Here is a 23,002-nt window from a genome sequence, read left to right on the forward strand (position 1 = left end):
CTTCTTAAATTCATAAGAGACCACACCTTTGCATGATTGCAACTTGCACATTGGAATGCCAGAATGATACGGCAGGAGAAACCCCTAATGTCCTCCCACAAAATAAAAAAAAAATAAAAAAAATAAAAAGTAGGGGAAGTGAAAGATCACCTAAACTATATTCTCAATGGGATGTAGTAAACTTGCCGTGATAACCGAAATAAATTCCAAAGTGAATTCTATGGGCATGGGAGATGTCCCTAAGGTGTGGGTACAACAAACTCACTATATTATCCATGATAATGTGATTTAACAATTACAATATATAACAATACAGATAATCAGATTTAAAGGCAGCTTCTATATGTTATGACATAGCTGGTAAGAGCAGTGGTTATCACATCCCAGTCAGAACACATTGCCAGTAAGTGTCCCTGGGCAAGACACTGTATGATATACATCCACCTAACTCAAATCCTCTGATTGTAAGCTTGCTTGAGCAGGCCCCACTTTACAATTACTATAGAAAGTAGGTGCTATATAATGGCTAATAATAACTCTCAACATTAATATGGCCGCCATATGGAGTGATAGACATCAAGACATGAAAGTTGCTCAGATCCCTGTACATCAAGCATGTCAAATTTGCGCTTTACATGCTAACTAAAGCAGAGCAGGCACCTGCTCTCCCCACATTGCAGGTGCCTACTCTGCTCATTTACCCGGCCAAGGGAGAGGTCTCTGGTGGCAGCGAGGGAGCCCAGCGTTCTTGCTCCCTCGCGCAGTCTCAAGTGAAGCCGGGCGCCGGAATATGACGTCATATTACGACACCCAGCATCACTTGAGACTGCACGCGCGGGAGCGGTGAGAAGCAAGAAGACTGAGCTCCCAAGAGAAGATCAGGGAGAGGTCCCACACCAGCTCCCAAAGGTAGGGAGCAATGAATACAATGATGTGAGTGTGTGCAAGAATGTTGAAGTGTGTGAGTGTGTGTGTGTAAGACTGTCAGTGTATGTGAGTGTGTGTCTGTCACTGAGTGTGTCTGCCACTGTGTCAGTGTGTTTGTGTCTGTCAGTGTTGCGATGGCCGCAGCTGGATAGTGGAGAACCTGGCGGGGTACGCAATGCCACATTCTGACGTGACGTTAACGTGCTCCACCTTCACAGGTTTTCAAGGAGTAGCAGGAGGATCCGTTTGGCACAGGATGCAGACAGCGCCATTGGGGGTATACCAGAGGCTGGACTCTGGAGTCGCATACTGGCAGCGGCAATGTAAGTGGAGTCTGCTTGTTGGCTAATAATGTGTTTTGTTTTTTTTTTAAACAAGGGCTAGGGTTTACTAGAGGGGGGGGGGGGGGCTGGGATGTAATATAGAGGGGATGCTGGGATTTAGCACAGAGGGGGCCCGTGCTAGCCTTTGAGTTTGACATGCTTGCTGTACATGTCTGCATGTTTTATATATTCTGATTGGCAGTCACCTGATTCACAGCTTTCCCAACACACACAGCTGGACAATTTCAGATGACTAAGAAGTGGAAATGTTGACTACAGTGTATTAGCAAAGCCTTCTTTACACCTTCTCAACATTACTACCAAGAAATAACATCCTTTTCTGGCAAACATTTGCTTTCCTTATTAACCCAATACAATATGAGTGGTCCCTAAGACGAGGTTGTAACGGATCCCCTATACTCTGACTGAGTACAACAGCTCTAGTTCTCCCAAATCCCAAGTGAAGCAGTGATTAAAGCTCTGAGCTACCCAAACATCAGCCTAGACTGGATGAACGGTACAACAGTGTGCAGAAACTACTACTACTACTACTACTTGTATGCAGTAATTTTGCTTTTTCCTTCGTTCAGTAGATAAAACTACTGAACACTGCCCACCCCCTTGCTCATTAACTTAAAAGAAGGCCGCAAGTTAAGACTTTTATGGAACTCTCAAACTGATCTGGGTGATTTTCGTATAGGACTTTTGCGGGGGTTTCCATGGGGTTGGGGGTACTTTCTGTGTTTTGTGGAAATGTGTGTTTTTGGAGGTTTGGAGATAATGGAGTTTAGTATAATGCTTGACTCAATTATCTCCCAGGCACAGGGGAAGGACTATATTATTTTATGCAGGAGTGTCCTGGACCTGAGAGCCAATGTAACTGCAGATTTGAGAGCAGGCATTGGATTTACAGAGTAAAATACCAACATTATCAAAGTTCAGAGTTTTAGCGGGCAGAATACACCCAGTTTATGCAGTGGAGGAAGATATGATGGTCTTCTCACTGGCAATAAAACTTATATGAGGTTTTATGAATAATAAATAAACCCTTAAAAATGAAAACGCTAGTTTAATGTCAGACAATATTAATTCCTTTTTCAGCAGTAGACCCACTCCTCTAAAGTATTGCAAACTTTTTCCATTACAAATGTGTTAAAAATTAAATTAAATTAAAAAAGCTTGCAGACATGATCATATCTGCATTTCATAATACAAAATCTCAGCCTCCATTATTTTGGGAATTAGTCTTCCTTTTCAGTAGCCCAGATTTGGTCTTTTTTGTTTCTGATTTACTGCTGAAGTAGTAAAAATAGTATGCGTATCAATCATGCATTTCAAACTTAAAGCGGCACTGTCATGCCGAATCCCGTTTTTTTTTTTAACCCCCCCCTCCACTACATCCAATCGACCCCCTAGTCACACCCAAATGCCCGTAAGCCCCCCACATTACCTATTTTTTTATTCTTTATCTTCTGCCCCGATCTTTATTCAGGGTGCCGCCATCTTTGTGTGGGTAGGTGATGTCCCTGTGGGACATGTCATCTGCCCACACTACACAGACTGTGAGATTCCCGCACATGCCCAGTGAAACACCTGGACATGCGAACGGGAATTTCATCTATTCATTCATTCATCAGACAGACGAATGAATGAATAGAAAAAAATCAGATGAACAAACTAACACTGTGTATCATTGTTCGTTTGTTCGTTCAGTTTATTACAAGGAGGGAGCTACCGGCGTGCAGCTCCCTCCTTGTAATATGTAACTATAGAAGCGGCAGGGAGCAGAGCTCCCCGCCACTTCATAAGCCCCCCAGGGCCCCCCTCACTCTATGGGGGTCAATATGACCCCCATAATAGCACAAGGGAGATTAAAATCTCCCCAATGCCCCTACTCGCTATACCGCTGTAAAAAAAACCTAATAAACACCCCCCCGCTGTCCTCCCACCCCCCCACTGTTCTCCCCCCCCCGAGCAGTGGGTGGGGGCCCTGATAAAACAATAAGGGGGGGGGTTACAGTTAGCAGCCACAGGCTGCTCACTGCTTACTAGACATGCCCCTACTCGCGGTATAGCGAGTAGGGGCATATTATTTACTAATACCAAGTAATCTTTACTTAGTATTAGTAAAGTTGTCTGAAAGACCAATTTAGGTCTTTTAGTAGATAGCTCCCTGATACCGTGGATGCAGCCGCGGCAATGAATAGGATCGGAGTTTCATTCATTAGAATGAAATTCCGATACGATCAAAGTACCGAATTGCATCCTAACACCAATGGAGAAACAGTGCTCATTCTGTTAGGATGCAATTCGGCAGTTTTGGCGGCGTTCTGTCTAAGTGACAGGACGTTCGGCAATACTGACAGGAAGCATTGTGGGAACAGGGAGGAAAGCTAGGGATCATGGGAAAATTGCTCTGACCAGCGGAAATAAAGCACACTTTGCTCCTCCGCTGGTCTGAGCTGGTCAAGCGGAGAAATCCTCCATAAGACAAAGAGTCCCTACTTTGTCTTATGATTTTAAAGAAAACTAAAGAAGACAGGAAGAAAAGAAGAACAGATCCTGAGAGAGGGGGAGAAGAGGAAGAGACTGAGGAGAGGTAAGTTCGGCATGACAGTGCCGCTTTAAAGGCCAACACAAATAAACAAATGTAAGTTTATGTGGGCCGCAGAAAAACTAAAACTTCAGTTTTTATAGAAACACAGGTTTATTTAGAAAATTACAGTATTAAAAAAAGTTGCCTAACTGACACTGTATGTCCTCACACTCGCACGGCTTCAAAGTAAACAAAAGAGCAGATTTATTTTAACCTCTTAAGGACGGCGGGCGTTCTATGCAGTCCTTGGCGACCCGGCTCTAAATGCCGACGGGCGGCATAGAACGCCCAAGCTTTCCTATGTACGTACCCAGCGATCCCACGCCGGCAATCACGGTGTGGGGACTCACCTGGCAATCCAGGGAGTCCCCCTCCTTCCTTTCCGCCCCCCTCCTTGTGAGGACCTCATGATCACATAGGTGGCATAGCCATCCATAGCAATGCCAGCAAGGGGAGTGCCTGTAATGACAGGTACTCACCCTGCTGCCTGTAAATAGTAAAATAAAAGTTAAAGTTACAGTTAAATATATATATATATGATCTAAGAATATATTTTATTTTAATTATATACACACACACACACACACACACACACACATACATTAAGTGTATTTTAATATTATACATATATAAATATCAAAATACACGGAGAATGATATTGATTAAATATATATTATCTTTATATATATTTATAATATGTAAATACATTAAAAAATAAATAAATAAATAAAACACGTGTGTGTCTAAATTCCTTCTAACTGTATTTTAAAATATATATAGATATCAAAATACATGCAAATATATATATCTATATGCATAAGTATATCATTATATATATATATATATATATATATACACACACACACACACATACATATAAATAACATTTTAAAAAAAATATATACATACATATATGTGTATATATATATATATATATATATATATATATAATAATTCTACATATATTTATGTAATAATTCTACATAATTAAGTCATTTTATTAATTACAATTTGCAGGACCTGCCTGACAACCCAGGCCAAAAGTCCAGGGAATTTAATTTGCTAGCACTATATTTAACCCTGTAACTTTCCAAGACACCATAAAACCTGTACAAGGGGGGTACTGTTTTACTCGGAAGACTTCGCTGAACACAAATATTAGTACTGTTTCCAAACAGTAAAATGTATTAAAATGATGATATCGTCAGTGAAAGTGACATTTTTTGCATTTTGGCACTTACACGGATGATATAATTGTTGTGATACGTTTTACTGTTTTGAAACACTAATATTTGTGTTCAGCGAAGTCTCCCGAGTAGAACAGTACCCCTCATGTACAGTTTTTATGGTGTTTTCAAAAGTTACAGAGTCAAATATAAGGCTTGCGTTTCAGTGTTTTCACGGTCTCAAAGGCAACGTAACCAATCTGGCGAATTTCAATGTGAAAAAAATTGAAAAATGTAACCTGCTATATTTGACCCTGTAACTTCCCAAAACACCATAAAACCTGTACATAGGGGGTACCGTTTTACACACAAGACATCGCTGAATACAAATATGTGCATTTTATTGACGTAAAAGTAAACAGTATTGACATTCACAGTTAAAATGTCAAATAGAACTAAAAAAAAATTTAATTCTTATTTTCTCCCATTTTTTTTATATTTTATTCATGTTAAATTATGTTTCATACCTAAATATTTGATGTTAAATGAAACCCTGTTTCCCCTGAATAAAATGATATATAATAAGTGTGGGTGCACATAATATGAAAGAGGCGAATTATGCCTGAACAGATACATAGCGGAAATTTCAGGTTTTGTTTATATTTTCTTTTGATCACAATGAGTACATTTGGCTCAGTCCTTAAGGGGTTAAGGAGATGTGCATTTGCATATAACCAAGGTTTCAGTCCAACTACCTTGACATATTAAGAAAAGTTTGGTAATGGGACTGAAGTGGTGAATGTTTGCTGTTGCACAGTTGTAAAAAACAAATTACGTTATCTTGATATCCTATGAGGGTGTTCTGCACTTTGGCTGAGATCATCAAACTTGATGATCTCAGCCAATCCAATGCTTTTCCCAAATAAAGCATTGAGGGGCTATTGTGCATGTGTGGGAAAATGCTGTGCTGCGCAGCCAATCAGCATTTCCATGGCGAGCGTTCAGCCCCTGCATGCAAACTCAAACTAAAACACTGCCGCCCCCACCCCATTTACTCTAATTGAATACATTGCCCACCTCTCCCAATTAACACATTACACAGGAAGGTTCCCCAAGCCCCTCTTCTCCTACCTTAAGATGAGCTGTCCAGTTCCAGCTCTGCTCAAGCAGGCCAGACACTCCTCTGGCACTGCGAGTAGGAGGGAATGGGGAGCGGCTGGCGCTGCTCTGCAGCCGCCACGTGGACTAATGCTTAGCTTTGGTATAAATAAATAAATATAAAACAAAACAAAACTCAACAATATGTGATGGTGAAGTTTGTCCAATGAACAGGAAATGATCAGTAAGTAAAATGTATTCACATTAGTAGAGCTTCTCACAGCTCAAATATGATGATGGAATGGAGCGGTACAATCCCTACTATGGAATATGATGTTGTTTGGTGTTCTCAATAGTATAATGGGATAACTTCTAGCATAAAATGAAACAAAAGGAGCATAACAGAACACTGTGGTGAAGTACATTCAATATGTAACTGGTAATGAAAGTCTATAGCAATGCACTCACATTTGATTGCTTGATGTTCATGGTAGTAGTGCATATATAAAATACTAAAAAGGAAAACAAAAAAACCTTATAATGCATCCAGTGGACAAGCCTTACAAAAAGAGCACAAACTATTTACAATGCTCAAATCGGCTAGTGTAGGCTGTTTAATGCCTAACAAAAACGGTGGACAATGCGGGGGGGGGGACCCGACAAAATAGTAGTATGATCCACATTTATTTAGTAAAAAATATAAAACCTTTATTTTTTTAAATAAACATGGATAGTTTATTATTATTAATATTATTATTGAAGAAAAACATGCAGATTTAATTGGCTATAACTATGGTAAGATTCAGTAAAGAAGCTGAATATCTATTGTTGTTGCCGTACTGTAGTAAAAAAAAAAAAATATATAAATCCAAAAATGCACTGGCTAGAGAAGTACGTTGGGAAAGAAAATAGAAAACAAAAATAACCAAAGATTCTGAGAAGCTGGCAAAAAAAAAAAGGAAAATTAAGGAAATCCACCGCACATTAGATATGTGCATTTGTTTTTGGATGAACGGCAAAATGAAAGGAAATTTCACGCTAAAATATATACAGAACCGCCATGTTTACGAACAACGGAATAAATGGATCACTGAACGAATTTGCTTTATTCGTTAATAGCAAGCGTGATACACTGCAGTCAAGGTCAGTGCAGCGACTATGCCTTGTGAGCGTTTTCTGACCAATCATGCAGCCACAATCAGACCAATCATGCAGCGCTATTTGACATTGTTTTATCAGACTATCCACTGTCAAGTTAATGCAAAATGTATATATTTTATTACTTTAATTTTTATTACAATTTTCATTAATCCTGTTTTACAAACAAATTTCCTTAATTTACATAAAGATTAATAGTTGCCTAAAATACGCTCATACATTTATCTTTTTAACTATATTTTAGACAAACTAATTATGAATGTACAAATTTTAGGAAATAAAAAAAAAAAGTCAATTTTAAGCACAAGTGACCGAGCAACCACAAAAAATATTTCTGTGCTCAACTCTACTATACATTTATACATTTGCCCTGATGTCTATTGTTTCAATAGTATTTTGTTACAATGTTTATGATCAACACTAGCATAACTCAAGCCGTGATTAAAAACATTAAACAATTTATAGTGTTTTTTTTCTTTTTCTTTTTTTGGGGGAGAAAATTATTATATTTAGTGCTTAACATTTGATTATATTATTATCCCCCATTACACATAGTGTTACCATCACACCTCTAGATCTGCTAGTGCATATATATATATATATATATATATATATATATATCTATCTATCTATCTATCTCGCTAGGTTTAACGTAAAGTATATTATTTTAATAACTAGCGTCAGAAAAGTAATAAACACAGAACTGAACTGTATTAACATATTTAAATATTTTGTGACGGGGTTCACTCCATATTAAGAGCAATATGTCTACTAAAGGCAGACTGTAAGGATGAAAGCAATGTGATTACATGTTAAAAAGATCCGTATAGTACAATGTTTATGTACATGCTGCAACATAGATAATCCTGTCTCTTCCAGCCACTGTAGATTGCATCCATTGAAAAGCAGCCCTCCAATGATTTTTATTCTTCTGCGTATATTCAGATTTTTGGAACTTTACATTAATGTAACGTGTTTAGCAGCTTTCTTTGAAAAATGGTAGCCTCTTCCAACCAGGTTTTAGTTTCCCAAAGAACTGCTAATTGATGACAAAGAAAAGTGTACACAAGCTATGTTTGAGCAGGTTCCTTATCAACCTATTGTTCCTGTAACATTTTGTAATTGTCTCATCTATTATTAAACTTCCCCCTTTTATAAAATTGTAAAGTGCTGCAGAAAAGGTTGGCGCTATATAATTACCAATACTAATGAAATTACTGAGGAAGCTCTCAATTTCAATGCCTGGTCAATAAAATCTAAAGAAAATGTGACTAGCAACAAAATCTAAAACTCTCCATGCCACATTTTATACGTTATACATATGATAATCACACAAACTGTATATAGATAAACCTGTTTTGTATTTATACGTGTGTCAATAATCCATCTAGAAGCATGTTAAATGTGGCATATTGGCTAGTATTGGCATTTTGTTGTGATCGGTCCAGGCCATAAATATGGCTATTAAACATAAAAGCCGACACCCTCCTGTCCACTAATACAACATATGTACAAATACTTACGTACTTACATGGTATTCACAGGGTGTAGAATGCAGCAATATATATTTGAGCTGGGGAAACTAAATGGTCTGTTTTTAAAAATGATTTTAGAAATGTGCTACAGGTCAAATAACCATACAGCGGATGATCAAATGTATTCTAGTCCAACATGCCCATTCAAGACGTTTCAGTATTGGCAAACCATTCCTGACTGCCTCATATTCACAGAGTCTGCCATTTGTCTAGAAACTCCACCTGAACGTTATTATTTTAAAACTAGCCACACTAGAAAATTGGTGGATTGTTTCCAGACACGGGGAAATGTGTTACTGCTTCATTGCATGTGCACCAATATTCTACGGAAAAATAACAGATTTATTTAGGAGAGTGGGGAGAAAACTATTCCATACAGGAGACCCTTTTCAATAATATAGCAGCTAAAAGAACTTAAAAAAACAAACAAACTGAAGCCTATATAAATAAAGTAGGGTCAAAAATTTCATAAGCAATCCAGGGCATGTGCATGTGACCCCAAGGATACTATTGAACCACCTTGTTATTTATTGTTAGAATAAAAAGTAAGAGGCGCGTCTTGAAAGAACGACATTGGTGAAACCTTGTAAATTTGAAGGGTGGCATTTTGGCATTTTGGAAAGACGCGCAATGTCCGGATAGATTTTTTTTTTTTTTTTTTAAAGACGCGCAATGTTGTGGAATGCTATGAGAGATAGGCATCACAGATAATTTATCACTAATATATCACTGACAAAGTTGTGCTTTTATTTCAATATCATTTGCTACTAATATAATTATGTAATGTTTTAATTACTTTGATCAATTTTGCAACTGGCACTATGAACTTGTTTTTTGGGGGAGGAGATCGTGGGGAGTAGAGAGGGGGAGAAGAGAAGGGGGGAAGGGGTGTGGGAAGAAGAAAAAAAAATGTAATGTGAAAAGTATTTGCAAACTTTGGTGTGGAAGAGAAAGATTACAGCATAAGTACGTTAGCTTATTTTTTAACAAGATGCTTTCACAACTCGACTGAAATGGCCATCACCCCAATGCCAGTGCAAATATAATGAGTGATTTGCAATGTAGTGCCTTGCAGTACAGGCATCTCCAGCTTCATAATCCGTTTTTTGTTGGGGGGGGGGGGGGATGCCAAGCAGCAGTATGCTCCCTGCCGGAGATAAAGTGCCAAGGCAGGCATCAAAATGGAAACAATGAGGATACAAAAAAAAAAAAAAATATATCACTTACTCAAAGCAAAATCCAAATGACAAATGTCCAATAGAAATGTTTAAAGCAAAAGTGCTGCCACACCAGTCACATTTAATTACATGTGATCTAGTAAGTGTTGCAACCCTGTTTGAGTAAAAAGCCCACAAAGTATATGTCCCAATGCAAACATTTATTTATATATTTATATATATATATATATATATATATATATATATATATATATAAAAGAAACAAAGGGGGTTTCAATGTTCAACATGCAGCAGAAAGTGAGCGATTGGGAAAATAAAATGTGGAGGCAGTAGGTGGACAACCAATTTTTTTTTTTTAAACTCTTGTTAACATTTTGGATCTTAATAAATATTTACAGCGGAATGCATTCTAGTTGAGGATAGAAACACTTCCCATTCTGAGCATTATTTAACACAGAAAATGTCCTCTCCCAAAACAAGGCCTCTATCAGCAAGCAATTATAAAACGGCTACATTTATTGAATCAGCCCTGTAAAACTTGTAGATCTCCACGATACAAATAGGTTTGCTAGCCATTTAATGCAGCGTATTTTAACAATCATTTAGTAATGCTTTAATAATTAATTCTACAAATATTTACAAAATTATATACATCTCTCTCAATATATACACACATACACCACACACACACATATCTCTTTGCGATTATATAAAGTTATCTATCTATTTATACATACACGTATTTATATCTCTCTCCATACATACTGTACTGAAATTCAGAATAGTGTAAATTTGTTAAACATGTTGGCATAAAAACGGTTAAAAATTCATGTAAAAAAATAAAAAAAAAGATACACAATAATTGCTATTGCTATGGTGTCCAGAAGCAATATTAATTGCAATACTTATGAATGAGTGGCTACGGGAAGATTTTGATAGTGTCTTCAAAACGCAATGTGAGTAAATCTCTATACAATCAATGACATACTATTAATCCTAAAAAGGGTTATTCAGAACAATGGTCTTTGAACCATGTCAAGACATGGCTACCACGGTACTTCCTGAAAATACAACATTGTAAGTGTATTTTAGCACAATGACATATATATTGTTTTTGATATGCATAAGGAATAAAAATGGTTTGTCTAAGCATGTACAAACATTAACAAGTTGGTAAATCTGACGGTCAACCTTCTAACAAAGCTCTGTCAAAGCTCTGTCATATCCTAACAATACCTAAGCAACGTAATTCCAGATTGTTTATAACTTTAAAAATGTGCTTGTTTTATTATGTACCTCTATGTTTGACTGTTTTAATGCGCTGGAGGATTGCCTTTGGGGTACCTCTCGAGCGATTGTTATAAGCTTACACACAACAAAAATAAAGAATTAAAAAAAATATGTAAAAAAAAAATGGTTTGATATCGGTTTAAAAAAAAAAAATGGTTTGATATCGGTTTAAAAAAATAAAAATAGTTTGATATCGGTTTTAAAAAAAAAAAATGGCAGCCAATTGCTTTCTAAAGTCCATCTCTGTATAGCAAAGTGTTAATAATATACTCTAAGAGTTAAATAAACAATCCCTTTATAAATTGGAGCTGTATTGCCTTTCGGGATTATGGTTAATATTTGTTGGTCAGATATATATATATTTAAAATACATTTATCTTCAACAACCATACATCGATTATAAAATGATTATTTAAATTATTTTTTTACATATCTAGCACTAAATATTTTATGATTTCATGCATGGAGTGATTCATTTTTGAATATATGTTTATATATTTCCATAGTATTGCACAACAGAACAAGGGTTTCTACAAATGATCTAGGGAGAGCTACATTGAATAGAAAACGGGTATAACTATATGGGAAAGAAATGCTTACATTTTAGGAAGATAAATGATTACTGTACGCCATTTTTAATCACAATAGTGCTATAAGAATGCAATTGCGTTCAACAGATTTCAACAAATTTAATGCAGTAATAATGTAATTTACTTTACATTAAAAAAAAAATTTAAAAATGGAGAGTTTAAAAAATGTAAACCTAACTCATTGTATAAGCTGTTAACATGTTCATTTTTTTATATTTGTAAATGGTGAAGGCAGAAAATAAAGAAACAATTTAACACTCTACAAAGTTTACATAATTATATATATACATATACACACACAAACACATTTATATATAGATATATATTTGCTTTGACAAAGCATTTAGTTAGCACTGAATGCATACATTCTTTTGTGTGAGATATGTAAATATATATATATATATATATATATATATATATATTCCCAAAAATATATATAAACACGCACTAGCATGTATACGTACAGTGCTAAGTAAATGCTTTGTCAAAGCAATTTATTGGGGGAGGTCACTGATTAAATTTAAACAAGGGAACACACACTAAAAAGTGAACAAAGAGAAAAACGTGAATTTTCAGCACACAATTACGGAGTTCACCATCCTGTGTACTGTTGAACCACTGCAAATACAAGTACCCAGCTAACAAACAAATCTAGGTGATGATATTTCATTGATTACCATCTTATTAAAGCCAGTCAACTATATCAGATGCAATGCGAATCAATACTTGTCAGCTAAGTCTCTTCATTATGGCAGCTTTATAAAGACGGTGGCTAATACTCCACTTTTAATCAAAATTATTCCTAGGTATGGGTCACTGGATAATCAAATCGATTGCATGTCAGGCTGCGAATGGCAATGCCTCCACAATCCAGTAGATGTCACTCTTTCTCTTAGTAATGTTGTTTAAAAGGCACAGCATCAAAAGAGCATCCATTAATTTGACAACGTGATAAGTGACAAGGCTGCAAGTTTTCAAGAGAAATGAAAAGATTTGAAAGAATTTTGAGAAGTGATATGTGAAGACACTCTTACCAATTTAGTGGACACTCTCAATTATGTAACATTACAGTTCAATAACAACTAGTTATTAAAATATCTGGAAAAATTAACAATCTGGCATGAGCTAGCTGTAAGATTAACTTCTGAATCAAGAAATACAATACACTGGGGCGGGCAATCTTTTACAGTGACACTGTAATGAAAAACTGAATTACAAATATTTTTAATCCAATATATAAAATACTAAAGTGTTACCAAAATTAAAAATACCAAATCAATTTAACTTTAAATTATATTATAGTGACAGTAATCATTTTAAAGTAATTAGGGCTTGTTTTAGTCCACAGGAAATATGGGGTTTGTGGTCTGGCTGCAAATTTTGGAAGAGAATACCGGTTATAAACGGTTTTATATTCCAACACAAGATATGGGTGAACTCGTGATCAAAGTTTAGCTTTATATTTCTCTGACAACAATGTTATAACAACAAAAGAAAAAAATATCAGGGGAGAGTATGCCAATAAATGTGCAAAAGGCACACATTTATAAGACTGTATGTCAGGCTACTATGTGTTAACCTCTGGAAGTTCCACTGGAATACACCAATAGACCACAGAGAAGTTAATGCACTTTTTACCCATTTTTTTATTTTAATGTATTACTTTATTAATAGACAGGGTTCTCAAATTGAATTTGCAGTGGTGTGGCAAGCAGTCCAGAACGTCTGAAACACAAGAAATCAAAAAGAAAAGGAGACAGGGAGAATGGAGAGCACCTCTAAATGGATTCATATTAGTCAGTATTGACTTTCATAGTTTCTCTGTCAACAGGTAACTCTTGTTTTTTTTAAACTTCGAGTGATGCACATAAATGGTGGGATGAGATTTCTCCCGTATCCTTTAGCCTAGAACGAAACTGTTGAGCTTTTGATTATCTTTCCGCTCAGGGCACTTGACTACATTTTTTCCTGGTTGCAACTTCATGGAAGAGTAAATAGTCTGGGAGTTAAGAGAAAAAAAAAAAAAAGGAAAAAAAAATGGTGTATCTACTTACAGTTAGGTGGTACTGTCTCCAGATTTCTGGGCAAGCCTGGAATATAAAGAAAGAATATATTGATCAGTTGGGAGTATGAAGTAAGACGCTTTACAGCCTGTTGGTTTTGGCATAACATAGCATCCTCTGGTGTCGGTCACCAGGAAAAGAGAAGCTTAACTGAAAGGGTCTGGATTTCAGCTTCAAAAAACCTGGCTGCACCGTTTAATTGAATTTTACACTGCTTTAACACACACCCTGCCATTGTCAGTAATCCAGAAAAGCCTCCACCTCCACTCCCCTTTAAAAGTATTACAACTTTGGAACTCTTTGCTTCCCTGCTACAGCACTCTGGGTTCAACATTTACTCTAGAGAGCACGCTCATTTAATATTCATGTACATTAATATCAAATGAAAAGGACATGCACATAAGAACACACATACACATAGATATTATATATGCTCTGCACTTTAAATGGACTATTGTGCATAGCATGATTTAATCTTTTTTTTTTTTTTATTATTATGCACGTAATTTAATCTACACATTGTTGCAGTCAAACTCACAGATATGCAGTGAAAATGATTTTACCCGGAATCTAGTTTCAACATTGATGGAACGGATTAATTATGTATTTATTTATAAATATATTTCACCAGGAAAGATATATTGAGATTTCTCCCGGTTTCAGGTTAATGCAAGGAAGGTCGGTGTGTACCACTGCCTCATCCAGCATCCTCTTTGGTCTGTCCTGAAAGCAAAGCATTGTTGGACAGTTCGTAAAGCATGCTGGGCAAGACAGAGGAACATCCATATCCTCTTTGTGGATTGCCTGGAAAAGGATAAAAGTAGGATTTTGTAATTTATTATGGTTATAACTGCAATGTACACATACTGGTCATTTGGTTAATACTATCTAGAGATGCAATACTTTTAAGAGTCACTAATATTATATATACATTTTCTACGTCAACGTCAAAAACAACGTCATATCAGCCACACGAAATGCTGTGAAAACTGGTTTTAGATGCAGAAATAAAAACGTATGATTTAATTTCTTTGCTACTGTGCATGTTATTTTCAGGCTAAAAATACATCTAAAACCACACACCACAACTTAACTCAAACTGAATAAGGGCGGTATTCATGGAAACTAAAAGAGTAATATATAACACCATGTTGACCCCAGGGGAGTCAGCTGTCCGGCCTATTGTGAAAGTTTTTTCGCTAAAGAGGAGGTTCACGTTCCGCATTAGCAATATCCAGTCAGTCCATGTTTGGGTGGAATTCATTGGCTGACCGTACTTATTAATATTAGCATTTATATAGCACCAACATATACAGCAGCGCTTTACAATTCTATATTTTGGATATAAGTCAACTAGTATTGACAAAGTACTGATGACAGAGACAAGAGGTGACAAGGTTCCTGTTTAACAAGCACACAATTGAAGATCAGCGGATGATCTTAGCAATGTCAACTCTGTTCATGTTTGCCTGGAATTAAATTACTAATATAAAAGGGAAACTTTCGTTTTAGTGTTAACTCTAATGAGGGAATGGAACACCGGCACCTGGGGGCCTCAGACTTCGAGTCACACTATTGTAAAATCATAAATTTTTATAATGCTTGGAGCGGCCCTGTTAATATGTCAAGGCAAAATATTGCAATTGAACCAAAATAGCGTTTAAAATAAATAGACAAAAACCATACAGACCATACATAAATTTCCACGTCTTCACTTGCGAGTTATGAGCAAAAAAGTTTAATTGGCTGGACTACTAAATGTTTCACTTCCTTATAAAATTAAATGGATTATAGAGAATCAGAAAGAAAGAAAAACGGGGGAAAAGAAATTGAATCTACGGTACTTGCTTTATGTTTTATTTACAGCTATTAATTCATATTAAAGTAAAACAACAGGGAGACAGACATACAGAAGCATTTATGTATTCACTGAAGCATAGTGCTGCCATCTGCTACAAGTAACAGAAAATGTAATTATTTGGTACATACTTTAGGGGGGACGATGAAAAAACGACGACATTTGAAAATACAAACAACATGCGCATCTTGGCTAGTACTAATTTGAAAAAATGCTATACTCAATAAAAAAAAAAAAAAAAAAAAAAGATATATCCAATACAAAATGAACAGTAAAAAAATACATGTATAGATCTACTAAAGAAAACAACCCCTCCCCCCCCCCCCCAAAAAAAAACACACCCCAAAACAAACATATAGCATGTCTTGAGTATGCCCATAAACATCTGGAATAGGATGCAGCGCTAGAGAACTTCCCAATTTGTAGTAAAATCTGCAAAGCATTTCCCCAGGACCTAATACAGGTGTTCACCAAGGTACACTGTATTTAGGAACAGATCAGGTTAAGGGTTTGACAAATTCTTCAATCCGGGAGGAAATTTGATTAGACCATAAATAGATCAATGTGTTATTTGTACATCATATTAAGCGCAAATGATGTACAACGTAAGCGTAACCTATCTCTCTCCACAAATTAATGCAGCTCTGCCACTATATTCTTAATAGAATGCCGATTGTTTACCTCTTGCATAAAAATTTTTATGGAAATGTATGCTTAGAAAGAAGAATGTTCAAACATACAAAAAAAATTGCTATTACAATGCTGCTGTAAGTCAGTGACAAACATTGGGTAGAATTATATTTAATTACAAAGATGGAATGAACACAAATTACAAAGTAAGGTCTGTGGAATAAGTCACTGGTTAGTGTACAGCATCAATAATACCTGTTAAAACATAGCATCCGTTGGCATCCTGACGGGCCTTTTACCCTTCTTATGTCAATAAAAAGCAACATGTAAATCCCAGAACATATTCGCTAGCTATTAAAATGCTAAATAACCTGATCACGTTATTACTACAAATACACCTCATGTCACCAGCAATGCCTATTGCTCTTTTAACCATAAACGTAACCATAACAGTCCTAAGAGAATACATTCCTTGAAGCACTTTGCAATCTATGTAGCTTTAGTAGGGAGCAGTTACTTGATTACATGGTATCGTTGGGGAATTAAATGGTTAAAAGCCCCAAACGAAACCCGTATAAGTTGCTTATTTTCATCACTCTCAGTGGTATAGCTAAGGGGAATAATGTTATTTCTTCTTTAGTTCTGGTTAGGCTACGATTACCTAAAACGTTACAGAATAACATGGTTGAAAAATCACAATTATGGACTTGTTGTATGCTGGCAATATGCCATCCAGTTGCCTGCTTTCTATATGTGAAGCAATGAATTGTAGGGGGAGGGAAACATTTGGCCTGATACATTAATCTTCTAAACATTGCATTTGTAACGGTTTCATTGCTGTGATGCCAACATTTCCTACATTGAGCATAGAGAAACATAGCGAATACCGAAGCTCTTCCTAAGCAAGTGTCACATCTATAATTTTTTTAAATTATTTTATAGAAAAAGAAAAAAAGAAAACGAGGATATAAAATGAACACTGAGCTTTATTGAGTGATGATTTGACTAAACAGGCTTGGAACATTTTGGCTAGCTTGAAGATGTTGTGCCCACTTTAACCTCCCCCATACCCACCCATCTAGCCAACTCTGCTATTCGGAGGAAGCGCCTCTAGTGGCTGTCTGTGTGACAGTCACTAGAGGCATTTAAACCTTGCGCATGTGCACTAGTCTCACTATACTTTCCTATGGGAAACCACTGAACTGACTGAGTTAGCAATGCTGCCATGTGTCATTAATTTTGAGAGCTAGGACTCTGTGACACAGTGAATTTATAAACACATTCTATAAGGAGTCCTAATGGAAGCCATAATAAAACTCCAAATAGAGCTACAATTATTTAATAAGGCCAACGCCAAAGATTTATATCTTATACAACAATTCTAGACAGTAAAACATCAGGATTTGCAATAATCTTTTTAAAAAATTGGAAAGCAAATGTTTTGAGATACATCTCCTTAAATTATCTATCTACATACACACACACACACACACACACACACACAGATATACATACATATATATATATATACACATATATATATATATATATATATATATATATATATAATATAGTGTTCGCATGTATAGCATATATATTTAAAAAAGCCATACATGCGCACACACTATATTATGATACATCAGGGGTTATTGGCCAAGTTTCCGCTAAGTGTATATGTTTTTGTGTGTGGGTTTTTAGAAAGATGGACAGGTTGACATGAAAAGATTGCACTACACACTCTTCATTTTGCTCCACTATGGTATTAATGGTACACTGAAGCTAACTCCCTTCTCCCCCGTGACGTGACCTCATCATTGTTTGCATAACCAACACAAAAGTTACACAATGAGCTAGAGGTTTGCAGTTTGAGGAGAAAAAAAAAAAAAAAGTGAAATCGCTACAGATATCTATTTTAACTATTTCACCACCCAATAAAAAAAAAAGAAAAAAAAAAAGAAAAAAAAAATAATAATCTTGGCTACTTATTTTCATAATATAAAAATGACATACCACAAGAACTGTGGGGTTTCAGATGCTTTTTGTTTTGTTTTTACAGCCATGATGAACTATATATCAGGTGCTACTGCCAACTATTGTTAAAAACTGTTTTTTTTTTGTTTTTTTTAAACGCGTAAAAACAAAAATGGCTTAGTGCATCTGTTTAATTCCCACTTCCCCATTCTCAAATGTGAACATCAAAGAAAATAAAACACTCAATCTTAAACAGTCCCTGACAGCAGACCGAGGCTTGAGTGCTCAATAGGCAGGGCCCTTGCCACCAGTTCTCGTATTTCCACAACAGTGAGCAAACACAAAAACACCACTAAGCGGGCTTCCCTCCTTTTCAGCTCCTCTTGGCCAGTTGTCTGCCTTGTAGGAGAGAGAGTCCTTGTACACAACTCTTCTGGGAACACAGCACTGGAGAAAGGATTAGTCGCACTAACATGCTAGTGTTTGAAGAAGAAGAAAAAAAAAATGGAGGGTGGAAAAATGTAAGAAGAAAAAAAACAAAAACAAAAACGCGACAACTACAGTATTTGATATATGAATAACCAAAATGTATGAGCTGACAAGAGACTTAGGACGAGCATGCGTGCACCCTGGGAGAAAATGTTGCTGTGATGAGTGACAGGGCTTTCAGGAAATATGTTCACAATCACAGACAGGAAAGGCCATGACCTAGATCGTTTAAGAGCTTGTCTTGTCAAATTATCAAAAGCTCCTTCCTTTTCTGAATAAAAAGGGTGACATAAGTGAGTGTCAGGAAGCTATGGGCTGACAAGCCAAGCATACAATAACAGGACGTCACATACTTGGCAAAACACCGCCACTGCTGGCGGCAAATCTTAATGAGAGCGCGGCTGGCCCAGGAGACTTGGGTCCCTGCTGGCACGGCAACTCATCTTGCAGAGAAAATCCTTCAGCTCCCAGTCAGTTATGCTCTGACACGACGCCTACAATTACTAAACACAACTTTTTAACACAATCCTCTGGTGCTTTGTCAAAGCCGCTTGCTGTTACAGAATGCCCATTACCAGCCTCTGCTGTAAAACAAAGGCTTTAATAGCAGTCCAAACACTTTTCCACAGCTGGAAGGGGCAAGCGCACGTTTTAAGCGAGCAGATTCAGGTTTGGGCGGCGTACCAATAAGTGCTGAGCCATTGTTAACCCCTTAAGGACCAAACTTCTGGAATAAAAGGGAATCATGACATGTCATGTGTCCTTAAGGGGTTAAAGGTTGAGATTGGACAACAAGTATGTGTCTACACTTATAAATGACTCCAGATTTATTTATTAGAGACTGATAGACGTAGACAGGGAGACAGACAGAAAATCTTATTGCAATGTTGAATCAAAGTATGTTCGTTAAATGAGGTTATGAATTTTATGGCTATAATTTGTTGTGTTACTCAGTTTTACATTCATGTTTTCATTATCATAACACGTCTCCTCCTGCAGTGTTGTACATGCGCATGCATTAGGGGTTAAAGTATTGTACATGTCTGGATCTGTTCCAGGCATGGGATGTAAATAGATAAATAAATAAAAAACGTATTCCGGTTCATATGGTAAATAAAGGAATCCACAACTACTATCTAACTTTTACTTGGCTATTTGGTAATGCTAAAATCTCAGAAAAGGTAGTGTAATGAGTCTACAGATTATGTGCCCATTGAACAAACATGACAAAGTAGCAATCAAATTCACTAAGCATGTATGATTATTTATAGATATCTAGTCTGACATTCCCGGATCATGCCTTTTTCAATGTAAGAGCTGAAAGGTACGTTAATAATTGACAAACAGGTCAACGTTAATTACATGGATTGATTTTATTTCTGAACCTTTAAACCGATACATCTTCCTTTACTAAGAAGAGCAACAATGCAGGACCTTTCAATCAATGCTTGTTTTGTTGTCTTTATTATGGCTTCAACTGCAAGATTTTATGAATTATTGTTTCTCCCTACCCCCACACTCCTGACATGTAGAAGCATCCCTCGTACAGTTCCTGCTCTAATTACAAATTGGCCATTATTTGCTTTCTCATGGTTGCCCTGCGCATGACAGCTGCTACTTTGAGGCTGCATGGGGCCTTGATTTATAAACATAAAAAGCTTTGTGCACAATCCCATGGGCAACAACGGACAAGATCAGATACTAGACGCCACAAATTAAATTCAAGTCCTTCCTCTACAGGTTCTATAAGCATGTTTTACTAGAGATTCAAGGCACCACATATGCCAAATCACTCCGGCCTTCAATTAAACACAAGCTGGGTGTGTGTTCACCTTAGAATATGTCCGTCTGTGCCTATAGGGTTTGCATCCCAGAAGCCTGCAGATAAATATGTAAAACCGACTATGTAAAAAGAACATTTCCATGGTGACTGCTCTCTATTTTAGAATATTATCCACTTTTAGAACTGCTGATATAAATGGAACGCCTGGATCAACCAGCACACAAATTATGGTTGTTTCCATTTTTATGGCTCTTCTTAAAGTATTTGATCCCAGAATTAATTATTCTCACCAACCACTAGTTTCACAAGAAACAAAACCATAATATTTAGTCAGCTGGCAGGAAAAATTGATTTCTTTATAGATCACTTGTTCCTGGATGTATGGGGAACTTTGTAAAAGAGGAACATATTTCTATAAGTGTTGACTCTATGTGGATTTTGTGGTCGACAACCAGAAACCATTTGTGATCTGACTGGCCAATCACATTGTTAAAAGGGAGACCGTAGTTCTGTGAGGACACTGAAGATTTCCAGTAAATGGCAAAGCATGGTGCGATGCAATGTAGAGCCAGGCCTGAGATTCTGCTGGCATCACTAAACATGCTTGCTGCTTCCTCACATGGCACTGTATTTACTGAACAACCAATACCTGTATATGGTTATTTCTACCCTGGGTGGTGTTCAGCCTCATTACATTGCACTAACCACCATAGCCACTACAGCACAATATACTGGTTATGTTGTCAGCATTATCCCTCTGTTCAATGTCATTTGAGAGGTTTGGCACAAAATAAAGGTCTCCCATCAGCCATGGCCTAGCCCCTCGCTTGGTATATTTCTTCTGCAGAAGTTACACTTATGCATCAGTAAGATGAAGCCCATCCATATTTTGATGGAATTCACTGGCTAAGTAAGTCGGCCAACATTACATTTATATGCCGAAGTGTAACTGGATCTTGGAGATATGGTGCTTAGAGGGTGACCATAAGCTACGCACGGGCAAAGAGGGATCACTGAATGTGGTTTACGTTAGCTGAGGAGACACACAATAGGTATTCCCTTCATACTGGACCATTATGTGAGATCAAATAGTATTTTCAAGGAACCCATCAAACAAAAATAAAATATTAGCACACTCTGCACAGGCAAATAAGTACATTTACTCTGAAAGAAGAACTATAAAATCCAGAAGTCAAAAGCTAGATTTTATAGAACTACAACCTTTAGGCTTAACCATTGTGGAAGTATTACAAAACCTGGAGAAAAAGAACGTGTACATACATTGAGCAGTGTGCAACTGTACTACTTGTGTAGTTACAAGCTATTTTATATTTATTATTTTACATCTCTTCATGGCCTGAGTGTTAGTTTTCTGTAGGCTCTTGCCCTTCGCACACCATAATCAAATGGCATCCGCATGTCACTGACCATACAGTCCTCCATAATTCAACTTCTCTCTCTTTCAATTATTCAGTTGCAGTAACTATTAATTATTTTCATTATTAGCAGCAATAACAGGGGGGGGGGGTTTAGCCACAGAGCAGGTTTTTGTTAAGAGGTGCCCTTGAAGGCACTAGCGATCCAAACTTTAGATTTAGGAGCATTTATCTCTTAGGATTCAGTTTTACTTCCTTGACAGCATTTTAATACACTCTTCACTCTAAACATGGATGTCAGTTTTGTACTCTCTGCCTCTTTGTTCTCTTTATTTTGTATCTGTTTCACTAAGAACACTGTGATACAAAGTATTAAACTGTTACTAGCACAGCATCTCTACATTGATATATAGAGTATTAATATTCCTGCCAAATACAGCATACTGATACTATTACAGCATTTCTACACTGCGATTATTGTGGTTACCAAAAGCTAGGAGTGTTCTCTTGAATTGATTTTAATTGTATTTATTTATTTATCCCTTCTATATTTTTAACGATCTAATAAAAGTTATATTTTATTTCCCTCTCACAAGAGAAGACATACTTAATAGGTAGGAATTTGTTGGTGTTTTCTTTTTTGTCTACTTGAAATTCACTGTTAAGGGTTATCCCCCATTTTCTCATGCTACCTTACCTCCTCTAAAGGCTCGATATATATATTTTTTCTTTTCTTTAATAAATAAATATATATATACACACACACACACACGTGTAATTTAATTATAAAAGTGTATTTTTATATTAATATATGTATAGTAATGACAGAATATATATATATATATATATATATATATATATATATATATATATATATATATATATATATATATAGTTTTAATTTACGAAAGTTTTTTTTTTTTTTTTACTTTACAGATGCATGGAGACTGCCTGTCCGTTCAGGCAGTCCC

The 23,002-nt window shown here is 36.4% G+C and overlaps 1 protein-coding gene across 1 annotated transcript in view; it reads right to left on the reverse strand.

Moving 5' to 3' along the window:
* The window catches only part of ZCCHC7 (zinc finger CCHC-type containing 7), a 129,610-nt gene that overhangs the window by 23,662 nt on the left and 82,946 nt on the right, over positions 1 to 23,002 (reverse strand). Inside the window, exon 6 of the mRNA XM_063457269.1 lies at positions 13,916 to 13,951. Coding sequence (XP_063313339.1) covers positions 13,916 to 13,951 — 36 coding nt within the window. The remainder of the gene's footprint in view (positions 1 to 13,915; positions 13,952 to 23,002) is intronic.

Source organism: Pelobates fuscus, chromosome 5, assembly GCF_036172605.1.
Source record: "Pelobates fuscus isolate aPelFus1 chromosome 5, aPelFus1.pri, whole genome shotgun sequence".
NCBI classification, from domain to species: domain Eukaryota; kingdom Metazoa; phylum Chordata; class Amphibia; order Anura; family Pelobatidae; genus Pelobates; species Pelobates fuscus.